General features: G+C 40.5%; 1 protein-coding gene across 1 annotated transcript in view; it reads right to left on the reverse strand.

The window, feature by feature from the left end:
* Positions 1 to 397: 397 nt before the first annotated feature.
* pudp (pseudouridine 5'-phosphatase) overlaps positions 398 to 22,998 on the reverse strand; it is a 57,375-nt gene continuing 34,774 nt past the window's right edge. Inside the window, exon 4 of the mRNA XM_036134059.1 lies at positions 398 to 964. Coding sequence (XP_035989952.1) covers positions 788 to 964 — 177 coding nt within the window. The 3' untranslated portion in view covers positions 398 to 787. The remainder of the gene's footprint in view (positions 965 to 22,998) is intronic.

Genomic DNA, 22,998 nt, shown 5'->3' on the forward strand with positions numbered 1-22,998 from the left:
TAAATCCTTATTCCTTATCACCATCCAATGATATTGTCTCTGTATTAATATCAGATGTTAACTCCAAGGGAGGTTAGCTCTGTCGAAACAATCTCGGTCTAGCGAGAAACTCGAACACGTGGCGTGGGATTGCCCCAACGGAAACAGCTGTGTGTGTCTTCTCGGGTTGGCTAAAGCCAGGGAAGAAGGAAGATTGTCGTGTGTGATCGGGTTTTATAGCCATCACCATAGCAACCTTATCTTGATCGGCGGCCATTTTGCCGTGCTGCGTGATGGGAGTTGGTGGCCATTTTGACCACATTGCATCATGGGTAACGCAGTCCGTTACGTCCCGAATTGATGCCGTTTTTGTCACGTCTGAACTGGCACAACACAAGGATAAAGTAAAGTACAAACATTGTTGTAAGAAGAAGTTTAATAAAGAATGAAACTGTGGTGTGCAATAAAAACGACAAACTTGTTGAAACCAACTTTAAACATCCCAAGTAGGACTGTTTAGCTGCTAAAGAACATCTGTCTTCCTGAGAAGTTCCTGAGAACATCTGAAGATTCTGGTGACTTAGCTGTCATTGAACCACGCGTTGATGAAGTGGCTAAAGGTCATCAACTTCAGAGAGTACATGAAGCCCATAGGCTGATATTAAGATGGCAATAAAATAGATTTTACCAGCAAAATAAAACACACAATCCTTAATCACCCAAAAGTTAAGGCTTCAACAAAATATCAAAATAGTAGAGAGAGAATGAACCCAAGCACAAAGGCTGGAACAGTGCTGCTTTGTGTTGTTTAGTTGTACGCCGACAGGCCAAAGAGCTGTGGGTCAAATTCCTCCATGCTCCTCAGGCGCAGTGTGGCCCCCTGGGTAAGACTGGGGGCCAGGTTGTCATCGGGAATCATCACCACCTGCATCCCTGCAGCTATCGCAGCCTTTACACCATTGGGGGCATCTTCAAACACCAGGCACTAAGCAAAGGCAGAAAAAAAAGAAACGACAGAGCTCGTTAAATTTGTTGGGCCTGGAGATGAAATAATGATAGAGAGTACTATTTTCATCTCATTGACTGTAACCTGCCATTCCTCTGTTGATTGGAATGCACCCTGTAGACTCACTACATTCTGTTTAGATGGCAGGTGAGAAAGATTTAAATTTTTTAATTGATATATGGTGTATGCATTCTAAAAAAAACTATAGAACTGAATAATTGATGATGAGGATTCAGGTTAGTATGTTCTGTTAAACGTCACTTCTGTTTCTAAAAAAAATCCTTCTTTATAAATAAACTTTTATTCATAGAGAAGTCAGACTTTTTTCATACTGAAACATGGCAACAGGATAGGGACTGTTGTGCATTTTAATGAGATTTTACACAACACACATGTCAGGTAGAGGTCTTGCTGTGGTCTTTAAGGACGATTATTTCTGTAATCTGATGGACAGCAGCTCATTTACTACTGAATGTCAGCTCATCAGACAAAGTTTTCCGATTTTTTTTTTTACTGTATTCTAATTAATGGCCCTTGGTTCTTGTCTGCTAGAATTTACATACCTTTCATCATCAATCCTAAAATAGAAGGTTTTTCTGGGCCAGCCTTTAATGCAGCTGTAGATTTTGGATCCATCACAGAGTCTTTGAGCGTTGAACATGTTTCCGGAGCCACTCAGAAATCACGTCAACCACTGGATCTGGTTTTCTCTTGAGGACCAAACGTAAACCATTTACATGTTGAAGAGACTGATGAGTGACAAAAGCTTTGTTTTCTCTGAGGTCCAATCCAATGTTCCCCCTAATTTTTCATGTGTCTGAGCAAACACACAAACTCCCTGAGCGTTCACTTGACTTCTGTGAGCAACATCACACAAGTACACTGAGGGTACATTATACCTGTCCAAAACCTAAGGTGATTTCAAGCTACATAGTTTAATAAAAGAATCAAGATACAGCAATAATTTATTTTAGGTTATTTAGTTTGGATAAATCTGATTTAGCTCGATTACAAGAAAAAGACAAAATTCTTCTTTTTAAAGAGCTGTATAGTTGTATAGCTTATTTTTATTTCAGAGTAGGGGTCCTACTAAGGAAGAACTGAGAGATGTGCACATCTTTCAGAGTTCCACTCTTATTTCCATTAAATTATTTAGATTTTCTGCAGTGAACTCAAGCATGTGGTGTTGTGCAGCCTCTCTTCTGTCAGTCTGCTCCAGGGCAGCTGTGGCTACTATCATAGCTCACCACCGTCAGGGTGTGAATGGGTGAATGATTGACCAATGTAAAGCACTTTGGGGTCATCAGATGATTTATTTCAATATTCTCAGCCACACATTGCTTTTCTAACACAATGAGGGAACGCTCTCAGTTCTGAACAATTTCTTTGTGCTGCTCTTTTTTTATATATACCAACATCAGCTTTTTAATAACATAGAAGATGCAGAAAATCTTTCAGAGGCAGCTGTATGTCGTACTGTCAGGAATGTTACTGTTGCACTCAGTTATAGTTTAAAGGTGTTCCATAGTCAGAGACCCACAAGATTAATAACAGAACTTCACAGAATGAAAGCAATAATTTACTCTGTGTCAAATTTTGGCACTTCCATTTCTACTTTTCTATTTATATATTTTAGTTTCCATTCACCTGTTTTTCCCCCAACACTGTTAGGTCTGCTGCACATTTCTTCACGTAAATAACACTACCTTTACTTCAGCTGGAAATAGACATATAGCCTATATGATTAATATAAAGTGAGGTTGGAACGAATTAAACACTTACAAGACAATGTCAACTCATTTTTAGAAGGATGGGTGACCAATGCTTGCAAAAAAAGATGAACATATCAGTTATTCAATAACTCACACCATCCCAATACTGATTGCATATGTTGAATATAGCCAATTAATGATTTAGTTGAGTATGTTTAAACATAAGAAAACTTAGAAGTTAACCATACCTGATTAAACTTCATTAAGATTGGTTGCCATGTCCTTTCAATGCTTTTTGTAATCAATGTACCCTCCCCACTTCCCCCTTTTGTGTTGAATTAGTAAAATGTGAGAAAACTACGGTGGCCGACAGGTGCAAACGCCCTGCAACTTCAGAAAACACGTGCAAATAGGCAAAAATGCGGTTCAAAAAGAAAACCAACTTCATTAATTTGACAACACCTGTGCGGCATTCAGCAAACGCGCTGCATATACATAAACGCGATTCAAAAAGAAAACCAACTTCATCAATTTGACAACACCTGTGCGGCATTCAGCAAACGCGCTGCATATACATAAACGCGATTCAAAAAGAAAACCAACTTCATCAATTCGTGTACAAACGAGTACACGAGTATACAGAAGTATACTCGTGACGTCATCACACCCACAGCTCTTGAGCATTTCTTTAACATTCAAAACTATTTATACACACTACACCATCATATCTTATTGAAAACGTTTTTTTTATTTATTAATTTCTAAAAAGTCTAAAAAATATCTAAAATTGCAGAACTGTGGGTATAAAACCAGCAATAGCGGGAATTTATTTGTTGGGAGTTGTAATTGTAGAGGCGATTGACAGGCGCGGATTCAGGCAGGGGCGCGGGGGGCGTGCGCACCCCCCTTTTGTTGAAAGGACGCACTGTGACACCGGCGCGGCGGTCGAGACTCCGGCTATCCGAGCACAAATTCTAACTGCTCACAGTTCTGCCGCACCGGTCGTTGCCATCTTGGATTCTTCTTCTTCTTTTTCTTCTTCTCTTTTTTATGGTGGTTGGCCAAAAACTTTTAGGTGCATTACCGCCACCTTCCAGATTAGAGTATGGATCAACCTTAATCTTTTAATTCTCCCCACGGAAAAAAAGGTACGATGGTCGCTAGAAAATGTTGATAATGACAAAACATGGGGTTCTCACAAGTTGTGTAAAGTTGTAAATTAATCCAATTTTAGGAAAACTTTTTAAAGTAATAGGAAAGTTGTGAAAAATTATTTTTTTGTTGCACAGTTCTTGTAAAGTAATGAAAAAAGAGTGTAAAGTAAAAAAAAAAGTGGACATTGACACGCATACAATAGTTATTGTGTAGTGTGTATTGTCTGGTCTAAATCTGTTGATGCCACTTGCATTTTATTGTTAAAACTAAGAATGGTCTCCTTTATGAAAACATACTAGGCTTAAAACTATTGCCAAGCGACTTGCATATGATGAACAATGAGAGTGAGAAAGAGATCTTTAGGCAAGGCAAGGCAAATTTATTTATATATCACAATTCAGTACAAAGACAATACAAAGTGCTTTACATGATTAAAATATAGCAAAATAAAAGCAAGTAGGAATAAAATGTAGATAGAAAATAGAATAAAAGCAAGTAGGGATAGAATGTAGAAACAAAAAAGAACATTAAAAACAGTAAAACAGGTTAACTAGAACAGTCAAAGGCAATTTTAAACAAATGTGTTTTTAACCTTGATTTAAAAGAACTCAGGCTTTGCGCACTTTTACAGTTTTCTGGAAGTTTGTTCCAGATAAGCGGAGCATAGGAAATAAATGCTGCTTCTCCTTGTTTAGTTCTGGTTCTAGGTATGCAGAGTAGACTGGAGCCAGAAGACCTGAGTGGTCTGGAGGGTTTATACGCTGATAACAAGTCTGTGATGTATTTAGGTGCTAAGCCATTCAGGGATTTATAGACTAACAGAAGGATTTTAAAGTCGATTCTCTGAGATACAGGGAGCCAGTGTAAGGACTTTAGAACTGGGGTTATATTCTCTACTTTCTTAGTCTTAGTGAGGACGCGGGCAGCAGCGTTCTGGATCAGCTGCAGCTGTCTGATCCACTTTTTAGGCAGGCCTGTGAAAACACCGTTGCAGTAATCAGTTCTACTAAATATAAACGCATGGATAAATCTTTCCAGATTTACATCATATAAAGATGATCTACCATCAGGATCAACATTCAAGCAGGAAATGAAGTTGTGGCACACAAAGTGGTCATCATCAGTGGAAAAACCCAGCTCTCTCCCTGAAATTCTAAGAATAACAAATATGAAGTACTACCCAAACATTTCTATGATCACCTTCTGTCAGTTACACCTGTTACAAGTGCTTCTGTGAAACGTGCTAACTCAGGCTGTAAAGCAGTAAAAACTTTGCTAAGGTCGACTATGGGACAAGAAAGGTTTGTGGCTTTGATACTTATGTATGTCCACAAGGACATTCATTTAGACATCAACAAAATCATAGACATATTTGCCCAGAAGCATCCCAGAAGGTTGACATTTGTAAATCATAAAGTTGAAGGTGTTGTAGAAGAGAACAATATTCTTTTTCAAGTCTTCCTGTTCTGTTATAGGCTTATGGCTTAACTTCACCATACATGTTCATTGGTTTAACTTACTTTAAAGTTTTTTTTCTCAAGAAAGTTCATCTCGTTAAAATATATTCAAAACTCCTTTATCAGTTGAACCATACCAACCTGTTCTAAGTCCTTGGGTCTTTTAAAGCTATTTTTTCTTAATATAATTTATCTGGATGAAACATATTGTTAAAATACATGTACATTAAAAAAATCCTTTATCACTTGAACCATACCAACCAACCAAACTGTTCTTAAGTCCTTGGGTCTTTTTTATTTCATTCTACTAAATAAATATAATTTCTGGAGATAAACAAAATCTTTGTTTGATTAAATGTTAAGGATACTTTTTTTTCTTGAAACTACTTTTTAATCTTGTGCATGCTGTAAAGACCAAGAGATTTTGGCTTAAAAATCCTTTTTTCAATTACATTAATGTAATCTTGCTAATTCCTCTTATTTTCATCCATTATCATTAATGGATGGATCATCCATTATCATTGTCAATTAAAAACCCCTTACATGAATAATTAGGGTAGTGTGAAAGAGTAAAGATAGCATTTTTTGTTCATTTAGCCTCACATTGTCATAACGTGACCCTTGACCCTTAACGCCTTGACCCCTAGGTTCGCACCCCCCTTTGAAAAATCCTGGATCCGCCCCTGATAGAATTTTTTTTTTTTTTTAAATCAGCACTTTGTAGAAACAAAATTAGCTATACGAGCAATATTGCTGTTGCTTCGGTTGTTGGTCAGCTTTACCAGCAGGCTGAAGAGGAGGTGGCACAATTAAGGTGGCAAATCCGAGCAAGGAGAAGATTGATGTGGCAGAGGAGGCTCCGAAGGCAGGCTTTGCTCACCCATCTATTGCCAACTGGTAGGCATTTTAAGATTGACAGCCTATTTCCTACTTTTATCTTTAAAAACATTGAGGATGGTATTAAAAACGTGATCAGGTTGAAATTGTGACTTTTTCTATAAATATTTAAAATGAAGACCCAATTTTAACATTAGAAGCAGTATGACAGTAGAGTTAAGCTACTTTATGGCACCTACTGACCTTCACAGCATTGATCATTAAGAAAGGGAAAAAAAACATTTTTATGTCTGCCCACCTTTACAGTGATTAATCTATAAATTATGTGCAGTTAGTTCAGCCCATTTTTTCAGTGAAATGGTAAAAATACCCGAGAAGGGAAGCCATTTGTTACATTTACTATACTTCACTAGTTTTACAACTATACATTTTAACTTTTCTTTCTTGAGAACTATAATAATCTGCATGTTAAGCAGGTATAGTTTTATGCTGTGAAAAGGTGACAACTGAAAAAAAAACAATTATGGTAACATTTGGCATTTTTTATTTACAGGAAGAAACAGAAACAAAATATGTGAGGATAAACACCTCTGTGCCGATCCTCCAAATATTTTTTAATGAAGGGGACCTGAAACCAGCCTTCTAGCTAAACAGGGCCACCATCGTCCTCTTCCTTCAGCTGCTGCCCATCCAGAAGGCCCATGGATGGCCACAGGAGATAGAGGTACTGGTGACCCTCTGCTGGCTGGCCTGCGGTGCATCCTATAGGGAAACAGCTTGCCAGTAAGATCTCTTACCTTCTTGTCCTTAAATAGAGCCAACAATGACACACAATTGATACATAGATTATATTAATTGGACAGAAGATTAAGACATATCAGCATATTACCTATATTACAAGTTAATTTTATATTTGGTACAGGTCAAGGGGAGGCACGCTACAACAGACACCACGCCAAGGCTGATAAACATCATTGAGCGTGTCTTTGGTGCTCTGAAGACACGGTGGCGTTCCATCTTCTTAAGGGCGCTGGAGGTCCGCCTGACGTTTGCCCCAAAAGTAATCACCGCCTGCTGCATCCTCCACAGTATTTGTATAGAGGCAGGGGACCAGCTTGACTTGTAGCATGAGGAGGTCGACCCAGAAGAGGATGACCATCCGGTGGCTGAAGACAGGGAGCGGCTCCAGCTGGCTGCATGTTTAAGTGAACATGACTACACCTGACCTAATGTAGATCAGTTGGAGTCATGTTCACATGCTGCTTCATTTCATTTTTTTTCACCACCTGTAAAAATACATAAAATAATGAGTAAATTAATTTCCATTCCCACTATTTTTAATTGTAAGTTTATAGGCGTTGTCTATTTGTATAAGATCTTAATGAGTTATTTCTTTGTTTTAAACCATGTTAGTAACTGTTAATTTGTTGAATATATTACACCTTCATTCTGTTCCAAAGATAAAACATTTGTATAAAATAAATGTCTGTTATTTTCATATACTATTATTACTATTGTTTTCTTTCCCTCTCTCTCCTCTCAATTATTCGTGTCCTGACTCAGAATAAACTCACTTAGATAGGAAAAACATTTATAGAATTTATTTATTTTATATGCTGCTGTCGTCCTAGGGAGACATTTACAATTTATTCCAACAAGTATTGAGTTAATAAAGCAACACGCGTCAGTCAGATAAACACAAAACAGATAAATCATAACCAGCGGTCCTACGCACACTACTTGGCCGACAGAAGTGTATTAAAAACAGCCCTGGCTGCGGGTTTCCCTCGGAGGTCTTCGGGTCACTCTGCTCCGCTCAACGTCGGACTTTTTATTAAAATTACGCACTAACTCTGTAAACGGGCCACATAGGGAAGCTTAAAAGTATAATGTTCTCGCCTCAAACGATCTTAAAACGTACTTTTGAACAATAACAGCAAAAGAAAAGGGAATTTTTAACTTACCGCTGTGAGCTCTGTTTGCCCTGTCTCGAATCAAGCTGCGGCCGCGGTGCATTCTGGGCAAGCGGTCAGTCTGAAGAACGCACAAGTTCCGTGGGGTCTAAAATCAGCTGTTCCACTTAGTGCTCCCCCTAGAGGCCTGGAGCACTTCCGTTGTGGAGTTGGTTTTCTTTTTGAATCGTGTTTATGTACATGCAGCGCGTTTGCTGAATGCCGCACAGGTGTTGTCAAATTGATGAAGTTGGTTTTCTTTTTGAATCGCATTTATGTATATGCAGCGTGTTTGCTGAATGCCGCACAGGTGTTGTCAAATTGATGAAGTTGGTTTTCTTTTTGAATCGCGTTTATGTATATGCAGCCCGTTTGCAGAATGCAGCACAGGTGTTGTCAAATTGATGAAGTTGGTTTTCTTTTTGAATCGCGTTTTTGCCTATTTGCACGTGTTTTCTGGAGTTGCAGGGTGTTTGCACCTGTCGGCCACCGTAGAAAACAGCTTTAATTCTCCATCAAATACCTCTCATATCGAGCCAACTCGCCTTTTCAGCAGCAACAGTATTATTTCTTATGGTTAAATATTCTCCATATGCCTTCATTAAAATTTTCTAATTCCACTCGCGGGAAATGCACACTTTAAGGCTTATTTCCTGTCGTTGCCATGGTGAAGCACATTATCTGCGTTCCATTGATCAGGGCTTCTTTCATGCTCGTGCTCGCATTGAAGTCATGGTTGGTTGGACGCTGTGTCTAGTTACCTGACTGATATCACCTGTTCTGAAACCGAAAACCCGAGTATGACAGAGGGAGGAAGAACTACTCAGAGCAGCAGCTTTCTAATCAGTGTAGCTCGGTAATTTTTTATTTAACAGAGTCCAGAACAAAGACGCACACCGCAACCTGCCCAACTATAATGGCGTCTGCCCCACCCACCAATCAGTGGTGTGCTCTGATCAGCACCTGCCGCTCACAGAGCGAGACCGTGAACACCATTTCACCAGAGTTGCAAAATGGTAAAAAATAACTTGGTTTATTATTATTGTGTTTACAATTCAGCTTGGATTTTGTTTTCTGCGCAGCATAGATTTGCTGTGCGCACTGAACCCAGATGCCGTGCGCGGTTGCGCACGCGCCCAGCTTAGAGGGAACACTGGTCCAATCTAATGTTGACGCTGTCCCTCCCAAATAAAAGTCATAAAGACAGATCCTTGATCGTCTTACTGCAACATTTTCTCTTTGCTACAAGCCATCCACAAACATGTGGATAAAGGCCTTCTCGTCGGATGAGACCAAAATTAAACTTTTTGGCCTACATGGAAAACACTGTGTGACAGAAAGCTAAAACCTAATTTGAACCATCCTACCATGAAACAAGGTGGCGGCAGTATCATGGTCCAAGGCAAGCTAATGGGAAGATGGGTGGAAGTGGAGGGCATCAATAGAGAGTTAAACCTCTTAGAGGTAGCAAAAACATTATTGAGGCTGATAGCCAAGCAATGGTTCAGATTAATGGGCATTCACACGTTAAAATGACCCAGACCAACAACTAACTGAGAATCTGTGGCAACACTAGAAAGCTGACGTTCCAAGACGTTCTCCATCCAATCGGATCGAACATCAAAAAGCACAGATTTGGGCAAAGCTAGAAGAAACACGCCCCAAAAGAGCTGCACCTGGAACTCCAGTGAAAGCTGGCTCTACAAAGTGTTGAATCAGGTGGTTGAATTTTCTCCCTCGTCACAAATATGCACAACGTTGTGTTGGTCTGCCCCAAAATAAATACACGCCTGTTGCGGCTTTGTGACAAAATGAGAAGAAAATTATTCTAGGATTAATAATTTTGCAAAACACAGTATGCGCTTTGTAAAAACCCACATTCGTCAAATCTAATCCATTTCCGAACATTATTCAAAGATGCTGTTTTTCATACTAATAGACACTAAAGAAAGAAAGAACGTAAGATAGCAGCAGTAATCATGACTGTCACCACAGCTGGGATGCATGACTGATGCATAACCCAAAACGAACCCCACCCCCCGCCACCCCCGCCTCGCTCTCGTATACTCACACAACACACTTTAATTATGGAGGAATAAGCGTGTGTATGTGTTTATGTTCTGCAAGCAGCGGCAGTGAGTAAATGACAGTGACAGATTGCTCATCACATTTTTTAAATGATCCTAGAGCCTGAGGTAGTTTGAGCGAAGAATGTGTAACATTCCTTTAATGATGTAGCAGGAATGAGAAAAAAAAACCTCAGTGTGGATGATGGACAGGGCCGTTGAGGTTCATTCGAGGGGGTTTTGCCTCCTTAAGACCAGTTTTAATGGCTGTTGCAGCAAAGATGGATGTGACATCATACAATGCTAACTCAGTCTAAGCCCTTACCACGGTCAAAACTAGCTTGACTAATTATGCAGCCAAGAACAATGTCAAAGTAAAAGTAGCCCAACTGAAACAGGTAATGATTTACCGTTGATAGCCCCTGACTTTACCCATCATACAGCTCATGGTTATTGGAGGACAGACATGAACAAGCATTTTCCTCTGACAGTTTTCTGCTTTTATGTTTGTTGTGGTAAATATTTCAGCAGTTCAAGTAAATATCAATATGACACAACGATAACCCCCGTTAAAAGATTAATTAAATTCAAACCGATGTACACAATGTTCATGTTCGAGTAAAATGTGCTGTGTTCTAAGTACAACACATTGGTTCATTAATAATTGTGACATGCGACATTATAACCTCCTGACGTCCCCCCAAAATTTTTGTGACAGCAGACTATAAGCAATCCTGGAGCGTGGCCATTATTAACTGAGACGGAAGCCCGGAAGTGACATACCTACTGCACCAAGGAGAGTGTAGACACACCTTCCCATCACACTGCAAAAGCTGTCAGCCATGTCTTCTTGTCCAAACCGGTGTATAACCCCATAAATATGCTTCTGGGAAAATGGTTAAAAATTCTAGAAGAGTTGAAGCTTTTATAGCTGCAAAGGGTGGACCAACGTCATATTGAAACCTTTGGATTAAGAATGGGATGTCACTTAAGTTCATATGCAAGTCAAGGTAGGTAAGTGAATACTTTAGGCAATACAGTGATTATTACTTTATAGACATGGTCTTTGCAGGGTCCAAATAAAATACATCATGGGTACTGTTCTCTCGCAGCTGCACACACTGCATCTGGATTCAGTGCGCATAGTAGATCTATGCTGCGCAGAAAATAAAATCCAAGCTGGACTATAACAAAATAATGATAAATCAAGTTATTTTGTACCATTTTGCAATTCTGGTGAGACGGTGTTCCACGGCCCCACTCTGTGCGTACCAGGTGCTGATCAGATTGCACCACTGATTGATGGGTGGGGCAGATGCCTTTATAGTTGAGCAGGTTGCATTATGCGTCTGTTATTCCTGCTGCATGTCAGCTGTTTGTATGGCTGTGATTTTAGCATCTGCTTATGTAAGATCATAAGTGCTGTTTTTCAACCAATTTGCGCTTTGGCGCTCCATTAATTTGGTTGTGTTTTGAGCTCTGTTGCTCCGCTGGAGCTGCAGTTGGAGGCCTTTGCAGTGTGCGGCTGGTTTCTGACCCCCATTTTAGAAATGCAACTCTGTTTATACATTTCTTATTTTATGAGCGCATGCCTGAGGACTACAAATGTCTTGGACTTGTACAGCGCTATATCAATTCAACGACCCTAAAGCGCTTTACACTGGTCAGTCATTCACCCATTCATGCACACATTCACACCCTGACAGTGGTGAGCTAAATTGTAGCCACAGCTGCCCTGGAGCAGACTGACAGAAGAGAGGCTGCACAGCACCACATGCTTGTACTAAATCTCACTGCAGAACATGTAAATAATTTAATGGCAATAAAATTTGAACTCTGAAAGATGTACATGTCTCTCAGTTCTTCCTTAGTAGGAAATCTACTCTGAAATAAAACATACTATAAAGCTCATAAAAAACTCCAAGTTTTTGTCTTTTCCATGTAATCGGGCTAAATCAGTTATATCTAAACTAGTAAGTAATCTGAAAGAAATTATTGCTGTAATTTGATTCTTTTAGTAAGCCATGTGAATCTCAGGTTTTGGACAGGCGTAATGTGTGCACAGAGTTCAAGTGAATGCTCAGAGAGTTTGTGTGTATGCTCAGACACATGAAAAATTAGGGGGCACATTGATCATGGGTGTTTCTACTGATCTAACACGAGTGGTACTCCATGGCTCTACTTTTGGCCAACCGTATTTTTCGTACTAGAAGGCCCAGTTAAAATCCTTAAATTTTCTCGAAAATTGATTGCGCGCCTTATAATCCGGTGCGCCTTATATATGATTAAAGTGGTGCTTACTGACCGATTATATGTGGTACAATGCCCTCAAATATCTGTTCAAATGTGTAAGTACGACTTTGGTAAGCAACTAAGTCGCTACGCTCAATGGATATTTGGAGCATTATGGTATACTCTACAACAGGGGTTTTCAATAGCTGAGGCGCACCTCCCCTGGGGGGCGCCAAAGAGTCACAGGGGAGGCGCGAGAAGACAGAGAAGAAGACAGCGCTGCCACTCAACTCTGTGAAACTATGTAGCGATATTCGTGCCTTCTGTTTGAGCGCGCAGGAACCAATTCAAGCACGCAGCGAGACAACTCTCAACACTCAAAACCGGTCTGGCACGGTCTGAAAAACTCTTCTCAATCCACTGTCCTCGTGATGAGTTCCATCTCTGCTCGCGCGCACCTGCTCATTCCACGCTCAACACCAGCTGTGCGCTCGCTCGGCTGTTAAAGCTAATCACAGACAGTTTTTTTTCCCATCCAATCAGAGTATGGCTTGCAAATACTGCATTCAGATGAATTAAATCAAAATGCTGCAGCCTTTGGCAGAAATTACTAAACATCACAGAGGGATTGAAGAAAAACAAATAAAAAGTGTAATATTTTAGCCTAAAATATTTAGGCTAAAGTATTTAGACTAAAATATTAGAGTTACTAAGTGAGGTGTGAAAAAGAGACAAAATGTTTTTGTCTCTTTTCTTTCCAGCTTCTGGGAGGTGGTGCAAAAGTTTATTCTGATCATAATCATCATGAATGTCATCATTATTTAAAGAGCACTTTAACACGAGGTAAAACAAAGTGCCAAACATCAGAAATACATCAGATAAGAGATAACAACTAATAAAATGCTTGTTTGTTAAAATAGGACAAGGTCTAAATTGTGTATAATTATCCAAAAAAGTAGATTGGAATATGGAATATGTTGACGTCTGTTAAATTCAGGTTATCTTTTTTATTATTATTTCAGTTGACGTCTCCTGTTGACGTGAGTTCAGTTTGACATTGGCATCTGTTTAGTTCAGTTTGTCTGCTGTTGAAAACAATTGTTTATGAATTTGCTCTAATGACAGTTCAATTTTAAAACTAAGTCCTCTGTCCGTAATGTTTTAGTAAGATGGAAATATTTGGATCTATATTTTATGAATAGGCCTTTTTTATGAATGTACTTTGTTAAAAGAAATACAATAAAAAAACTTGTGTTGGGCTATCAGTTGTTTTTGAAACACAGCATTCTAGGAACACAAAAGAAAGATGCATTTACTGCAGGAACCTGTGTGTGGTAGGTTTGTGGTTGGGGGGGGCGTGGTTATCTTTACCTATTACCAAGGGGAGGCTCACATTCAATGAATTTGAAAACCCCTGCTCTACAAGACTGCCTGACTGTAATGTCTAAACTAGAAGTGCATTCATTCACCCAGGTGAGGTTCACTCTGCGGAGGTTTGTGTGTACAGATACGCGCGGAGGTCAATTTTTATGACTTCTCAGAGGCAAGTAGTCTTTACATCGCACTGTTTCATATGGGACACAGAGCTTGATACACTGAGCTGCTACACGCAGGTGGGAGCAAGTACACGCAGCATCACCGTCCCTCTCTGTTCTCATTGACAGATGTGCAGTGGGAGCCTGCTGGAAATGGCTGTAGGTGCTCAGCAAGCTAATCACACATTTTATCATCCCTTCTGCCGCTTCGTCCCACTGACAGAAAATGTGTGAATTGTAAGAATTTGCCACAAGAAATGTAGGCAATAGTACACCCGACTATGAAGGGTAAAACCTCAGCGCAGCTCACAGTATGCACACGGTCCCCCCGAGTATGTGGGAGCCTTTAGGCAGCCTGCGCCCGGATTACACGCAAGCAACAATAAACATAGTAAGTTAATTCAATATAAAAGTTATGTTTATTTTGGCATTATGTTAGAAACAGGGCAGTGTAGTCCAACTACTCTGTCCTCCTGACAGAGACAGATCATAAAACACGCACTGGATTTTCTCAAATTCCCAAACAACACTGTTGTTGTGCACCGTTACACACCTAATATACCCCCTGGACAGATGTATATATTTACAGCAGATTTTAGAGTTCTGAAGTTTTCAAATCTTTAAAATGATGCATTAAAAGTAACGTTTCGGTATCTAAGGACATACAAATTATATAAAAGCAAATACAAATTTTTGTATCGAAATTATTTATGCATTTTAGTTTTTTTTTTTGTCAAAACAGTGGCATTAAAAGTCAAAAGACAATTACAAGTTGACAAGAATATTTGAGCGTGAGCTTGTTTTAAAATGCTGACATGTTTAAAGTGAAAAGATATTAATATTTGTTTTCAGCAGTTACCGAAGGATATTTTTAGCTGAAGTCCGTTGATCTGTTCCTATCTCCACAAACTGCAGCTCAATTGTCCAGAAAGAGTTTAAGGCCTGAAATGATGTAGATGTAGCAAAAATGCAACACAAATTGGTGGTTTCCGTGTGTTCTTGCCTTAAATACCCCTTTCAGCTCGCCACACAGGACACCTGAAGCTGCAACACTGGCCTGTTGGAGAACCATGGGTGTAACAGAGGTGGGTTGACTTTAACCCCTCTCATAACCTTGGTCTTTTTACAAAATAAATGAAAGTGGTATAAAGGTGTCTTACTTTTGCCTTAAGGTGTTAGTGAATGAGGCTTGTAAGTGATAACAGACTCAATGAGGCGTGGAGGAAAATTAAGGTTAAACGTTACAGATTCTGAAAGTATGAAAAAGAGTCCTGTAGCCCGGCACCGTTCTCAGCCATTAGCCCGGTGCCATCCTCAGCCCTAAGCCCGGCACCTCCTAGGTCTTTGCCTTTCAGAAGCCGGTTCCTGAGGGTCCTGGTCTGCCGTCCGCCTCTGAGGATCCCCGTCAGCGGCTTCCGAGGGCTCTGTTCCGCCGACGTCCTCGAGGGTCCTGCTCCGGCGATGGCCTCCGAGGGTCCTCTTCAGATGTCAGCCTAGGAGGGTCTTGCTCCGTCGCTGGCTTCCTGAAACTCAGGTCCATCAACATCTGACGGAGCACCTGAAACGCCGGGACCGTCCTCCAGGACGACCGCCGGACATCCTGGCCCGTCGGGGCCGTCCTCCGGGAAGACCGCCGGACATCCTTACTGTTTAGGGCATGTTTTCCTGGGACATTCTATTGTTTGGCTTCGCTCTTGGAGGATTGTTTTCTGTTTGGACTTTTGTTTTGGATGTTATGGACAACTTTCTTTTTCAGACGCTGGCCCTCCATCCTGTCGCCCCCTCCACCCACCCGGTTTGACTTCAGTTCTGTTTCTTTGGACTCTTGAAGACGTTGGAGGGCATCTGGAATCCGCCCTGCCTGCCTGAAACCTGCCTACTTGGGTTCTGGATTTTTAACCTGCCGGATTGTGTGTTTCGGAGCCTGAGGAACTCTCAGATGTTTTTGGGGTCCCGCCAGTTACCCTGACCCAAACTGTCCTATGGCTCGTTCTACCCTATCAGTACTGCTGCTGGAGCTCTACCTACCAACCTCAGCCTTTCAGTCTGTCAGCTTATCTCTGCTCATCCTGTCTGGCTAACCCATGGATTCAGTTCTGCCTTTTGTCCATTTACCCCTCTGTGAATAAACCCTGTTTACATTGATTCCGTGTCTGGCTGAATATCGGGTTATATCTAAGCATTCATTACATTGTTATTCTAGATTGTTTCAGACCTCGTTAATTGTAGAACTGTGAAGCACCTTGAGAAGTCGCAAGATTTTAAAGTGTGCTATACAAATAAAAATGTGTTATTATTTGCTATTTCATTTGAAGTATTAATCTGTGAATAGCTTTTCACAGTTCTTCTGACAAAGTAGAGGTGGCTCCCTGGATAGGAGCAACAGATCCTTTAGGTTGATGTTGAGAAGTTATAAGACTTATTGATTTGTGAACCTTCATTTCACATAGCTAACACATCACTGCAGTATCTTTACCATCTCATACAGTCAAACTTAAATAAAATTAATGCGGTCATAAATTAGTTCCCTGGATCCACAGAGAGCCTCCTGATAAACACATTGTCTTCTTCCTTCTTTGCAGATTACAGTGCTGATTCTTTATTACTTGAAGCCTTTTAAGCCTCTGATGGTGTAAGGAGGATGAAAGTCAATAAAAGTAAGGGAGTAGGCCGGGTCTTGAATCATGGTTTTTGAATTATTGCAACATCATTATCTGCGCATCTGAAGCTCTTATGACCACAAGGGAATTCTGAGTTTCATTCCGCTCTGTGTGAGAACCTTGTCTTGCTTTGCTATCTCTCAGTGTAAGTCATTCGTAAATCACCTCTTCTTCACGAAGCTGAGTCTGAGGAAATTAGCTTTTAATGAACGTTGCATGACTACTTTCACATAGCGCGATAAAATGTAGGTTAATATGAAAATCATTATGTTGTGGTGAAGAGCCAGTTTAAGTATGATGACTTTCCTGTGTCATTTAAACCCAGAGGTGAACTGTATGCCTGAGAAATAAATTTAGAAATTAATACAAATATTTTTAATGAACAAGCTATCTAACATCATAGGCTTTGACTGCAGGCAGGGTTCAATCATTAAGATGTAACCCTATCCACTTAGTTTAATCTGATTCCACCTTAGCCCTTTTTTTTGGCATTGGTCACTTTTTTATTTTAAAATGATAGCTCAGTATCACTCTGTGAGTTGCTATAACCAAACTTTTCATACTATATGATAGGGTTGTACAACATAGAAAAAAAGCTTATCGATAAAACGGAAATCATATTGATCGATGTTGAAAATTATCAAAACATTCAAACATATTTTAAGTGGCCAATATATGCTGTTGCTTAGTGACCTATGTTTAGATAAAGAACACACAAATACTGAATTCAAATTCAACTCTTTATACAACCAACTTTTACCCAAAACTGCACGTTTTAATAAGAACACATACTCTCTGAACTGTTTGAAGGGGCAGAGTGTTCCTGGGTCTGCATTTGTGATTAGTTGGGAGGATGTAATGACTGTACCATTAACCTACAGGATGAGCTAGAATGCGACAGGAAGGAAAACTGTTCTTCTTCATGACACAATGCACAAGGAGCGTTGAGCCATGCAGCTTGAAGGAGGGGTGCTGCGTGAACATAGTGTGCATGTTCTGTACAAACACCGGGAGGTTTTCTCCCAGGCAGGACCTTTATTGTTGCTCTCAAACATTGAGGGAAATATTTAAGAGGTTTGAAATATTTTTACAGCACTGAATCAGCTTTTTTAAAAGTTTTTAAACAAGATTATTTTAGCAACTGACTCTGGTGACTGTGTTGCTCTGGTGCTGTTAGATTTATCAGCTGCTTTTAACAGTTGACCACAGAATTCTACTGTCTCGTTTGGAACAGTGGGTGGGTATTGGTCATTCAGCACTAGATTGCTTTAAATCTTCTTTGGCCAAGCGTACTTTCTGTGTCTGTCTTGATGGCCACATGTCCTCCTCTACTCCACTATCATGTGGTGTCCCGCAGCCGGGTTCATTTCTGGGTCCTCTTGGCTCTATTTTTAAGAAATATGGGGTTTCTTTTTATTGTTATGCGGATGACATACAGATTTATGTCAAGCTAGAGAAAACTGACTCCACCTATCTTTGGTCTCTGTTTTTTATGTTTGGAAGACATGAAAGTCTGGATGGCCCTAAATTTATTTAAACTAAATGAGGAAAAGACAGAGTTGGTGATTTTTGGGTAGTTCCAGTGAATACTCCATGACTGATGTTGACTCCTTGGCCCAGTATATCTGGCCTATTATTACAAATTTAGGGGTAAAAAAAGATGCTGGACATAAATTGGAAACCCACATTAGAGCTGTTGTAAAATCCAGCTTTTTCCACTTGAGTGAGTTTGTGAAAGCCTGATGGCCCACCAGGCTTATAATACGCTGGGGGAAACCCTGAAATGTGAAAAAATGTATTCACGACCACACATTCTAATTTACAAGCACAAAATGTATTAACCTGACCCTAGCCACATGTATTTCGCTCCGCCTAGCTTCACTCACATCCATCTGGGACTGATCCATAGGGATTGCCTTTTTTGAAGGCAGGGCCTTATCAAAAATCCTTGCATATGATTGGATAAGCCACTTGTCTGTCATCTTTATCGACGTGCTATTTCAACCACTCACACCGAAGCCAACCCGAGACACAAAATTAAGGAAGAGGGGGGAAAAGACAGGCGGCAAATGCCGCGGGTCGGAGTCGATTCCGGGCCGACCGCGTTAAGAACTAAAGGCCTACTAAAATGGTTTGCGCTAACCGCTCCGCCACGGGGGCCGCGTCCGCCACGGGCGCCGCGTCCGCCACGGGCGCCGCGTTCGCCACGGGCGCCGCGTCCGCCACGGCGCACCCCGGAAAACAAAACTTGCCAAATCCGGTTGGGAGAAGGGCGAAAACATCGTTTACACCAACAAAAGCCTTCAGAGCCATTCTCTGATGTTCTTTTAATGAAACAATATTAGGTAGATTGGACAACACGGAAGAAATAGCAGCATCAATGTTAACGCTTGCTTCCTTGATGCGAGCTGCCATTGTCTGAATCAGTCTCATGGTCAAAATGTATATGACTGTAATTTGTGTCCATACAATGATGATACTGGTGAATTTTTAAATACTTTTATCATCAATGACAAACCCATCATTGTCACGGTACATAGCATATTTACAATAAAGGCTATTGTGTTAAATGCATCAATTAGAATACCTGTATAAATGAATGTTAAATTAATACAAATATTGCTTATCCCTACTGTACATACTATGTTTGGAGGAGGAATCACTCCAACACCAAACTTAACATTGAAATGGTGTGTGGTGTTAATGGCGTGGGGTTATTTTCCAATATATTGTACAGTCAGACTTTACATATCTGAAGGAAGGATGAACGGAAAACTCGTACCAGGAAATTCTGGAAAAGTATCAAAAGACGATCCCCAACAAACAACTCCTAATTGGTTTCAGAGCGAGGTCAATTATACTTGAATCTGAGTGCTGCTTGATGGCAGCAAAGAAATATTGGTAGAGACACGCTGTCTTCCAGCACTATCAAAGAGGTGTGTGCAAAGTTTGATAAAAAACTGAAACCCAAACAAAGACTAGGCTACTAGCTCTGCACAATATCCTTAACTGTAAGCATGGCGACAGTAATACGCGTGCTGCCAACGGTTGAAGCTAGCCAGTTTACAGTAACTTCTAATAATCCCCAGATCAATACCTGAGATAACTCATTCATTCTGTTTGCAGAGATTACAAGCTAATCAAAAAACCTGAATTTAATCTGCAAAACAGGGTCTGAAAACTGTAGTAGAGAGGAAACAACATTCAACTTCTGTCATGGTTTTTAGGTGCTTAGCCCACATGCAGACCACACTCGGGAGACAATGAGCAGTTCAGGGTTTTTATTTGAGAACACACGGGTCTAGCTGCTCAGACTATGGGCCCTGCACGACCCATGACCGCTACACAAGCCAGCAGCTGAGGGAAGGTGCCTGGACCAGCCATGCTTGATCAAGGGTCTGCTAATGTCGTCGGCTGGCTTCAGCAGAGGACCTGACTGAATCCGGATAAACAACACACGAAATACAAAGCTAAGTCTGCTGTTTAACATAATCACCAGTAGCAGGAGCAAAGATCCTATATGCGAAACAGCTCTGTAGTATTTTTTTTTCTCAGCCTGTACCAGGAAGAGAACCCAAGATCCCAATGAAAGCCAGCAGCAGAGCCCATGTTGAATGCTCACGAGGAGAATCTGCTTAGATCGGACTGCAACCGGGTCAGAAGCTGCCTGGAGGATCTACAGGCCTCCATTCCCTCCACACACTGTGATTAGCCCACATGCTGCCGCAGAGCTAATGCTAGCCCGCCAAAAACAAGCCAACAGCTTCCCTCCTTCAACGCTGCTTCTGTGAATGGCCAAACTGGACAGAACTGACATGAGACAAAGGACAGGTTTGGGCAGCGAGCTGAGGGTGAAGTAAAAGGTTTATTGGGAAATGTTTTGTAAGCCGTTGGACACATGGTGTTTAGAACAAAAGGGCTAACAGGTAGCTCACGAACTGCTATTAGCCTTGCTAATATCCGGTTTCGTACATTTCAAAAGGAGTTCGTTTTAAAGCATAAAGCGTAACTGTTCTGCTCCGCCATCCTTCGATGGTGTTATGATCCTTATTCCCGCATCAATATGATATATTAATGCTGGTTTTCAATATAATTTTGATAACTATGGACTTTAACCAGGTTAGCGACGATCGCTGCAGTGACCCCTAGCGCCCGGAGGTAGGATCGCATTAATAAGATCGGCCGTCATAAGGTTAAATGATTTTACTGAGCAAATCAGTCTTCAGAATATTATTTACTCAAAATAATGTTCTGGTTAACTTGGGCTTTGCATTGTGAATGGGTTGAAACACATGCCAAATGTCTTTTTTTGACTCCATTCCATGCTTTTTGGAATCAGATCTTCAGGGAACCAGGATTCACTGAAGTATCCTGATGATCAACCACTTTGTTTTGTCTTTTTTATTTTTTTGCATGTAAATAGTTCCTTAGCTTAGCTTCTTTTTATCTTCATTTTGCTTAGTAGTTTAGTTAAGTTTCACTAGCCTAGTAGAGAGGATTTGTTAATCGAAATATTGTGTTAATTCAGGTAAACAGCATTACATAGTAAAGTTCTCTGGATGTTAATTTTATTTCTGTTATTAAATTCTTGAACTTGAAAAGAAGTTGTCACTCCTTTATTCTATGTGTGTGCAGGTTTCGCTGTTAAAAGATCGCTAGTGCTCGAATTCATCCCTTTCAACCATTGTCTTGATATCAGCTTAAGAGCTGATCATCACCAGACAATACTTAACAGAGTTATTTATGAAACATTAAATAACTTTAAACAGTGTATAATTGCACAACAGTACTATCAACGAAGCCGAGGAGATGGGTCCGAGACAGAGAGGCACGAAAGGCCCGACTCGGGACATCAGCGTCAGAGGAGGCGCACAAAGCGTAATCAGAACGAGAGGCGATCTGGGAGACACAAAGGCGAGAGTTAGCGCAGGAAAAGCGAGCTGTCTGGAGACAGTGGCCACTGAGTCATTCCACTTCTAGGTTAACACTCTGGCATCCACCTGTCGTCCGAATGCCGCTTTTATGCTCAGCTGCCAACAGCAAGCCACCGGTGTGCGGGCCCTGTCCACCTGTCGACCGCAGCCACCTGTGAAGTGAGCAGAGGAGGCAGCGCAGGCAGAAACTGCACGGTGCTACCTGCTGACAACTTCCTTTAGACATTTACATTTACACTAACAATGATGAGTCAAAGCTGATTAATAAACCAATGAATGGTGCGTTTTGAGAAAGGTATCTTATCGACTACAATGCATTCAACAATCTCACAAAGTAAAACAAAGGCGTTCATTGAATATCTTTAGCCTGCTGGAGGATAAATAGCGACAAGCTTTATCAAAGTAATGATGAGTGAATTTAGTGTTGAAGCAAAAAAGCGTACTTCCTAATTGCACCTGATTTGAATATCTGGATCATAAAGACTTCCCCAGGTGCAACGCTTTGTATGATTAATGACAGAGAACGAACTGGTTCCATTTCTCGCTCTTCATCAGTTTGAGCACAAACTAGTTCACTTTCATCTTTCATTAATCTCATTCAGGCTTCTGAGCACTGCTTTACAGGAAGTTTCTGTCTTACCAACTGGGCTGGAAAATGTGCAAGCTTGATTCTACTTTCAAATCAAGCTAGGCAGCAGTAGGGTATGTAACTGTTTTTCCATCAACATAGATGATTGTATAACTTCTATTTAAGCTATAATTAGAATTATTATTCATCACATTTCCTTTCAGTTGAAACTCACAACATAAATATACACAGTAAAAATGCAAAGTACAAGGCTTGTCTCAAATCATGAAGTTCTAGTTGTTGGTTGTAGTTCTGGACTTTTATTAGGCCATTCTAACACAGATTCTATCTATACCTTCCCATAATAGCTCTGGCTGTATATTTAGGGTCATTATCATTCTGAAAGGTGAACCTCCACCCCAGTCTCAAGCCTTTTCCTCTTGGAGGTTGTTTTTCAAAATTGCCCTGTATTTAGCTCCATCCATCTGCCACGATGAAGCGAAGCCCTAGGCTTGATGCCGTCACCACCACGATTAACAGTGTCAATGGTGTGTTCAGGGTGACGGGCTGTATAAGTTTCAAGCCATAAAGCATTTTTTCTGGAGAACAAATAGTTTAATTTTTGACAAGAGCACCTTTGCCCTAATATTCATTTTCTCCCTGACGTGGCTTGTGACAAAGTACAAATATATTACACTCCAATTGACTTTCCATTGGAGACAAATGATTTGCCCTGGAGTGCAAATCCACTTTGAAAGGAAAGTGAATTTGCATTTTCCTTTCACCTCACAATTATGCACTGTTTTGAGTAGGTCAATCACACCATGAGTTTCAAGTCTTGTTGACTAAAGGATTTCCCATATTACATGGTTATGTTCAATTGTACCTATTGCCTTTAGGACATT

This window comes from Fundulus heteroclitus, unplaced genomic scaffold (genome assembly GCF_011125445.2).
Source record: "Fundulus heteroclitus isolate FHET01 unplaced genomic scaffold, MU-UCD_Fhet_4.1 scaffold_73, whole genome shotgun sequence".
Taxonomy (NCBI): domain Eukaryota; kingdom Metazoa; phylum Chordata; class Actinopteri; order Cyprinodontiformes; family Fundulidae; genus Fundulus; species Fundulus heteroclitus.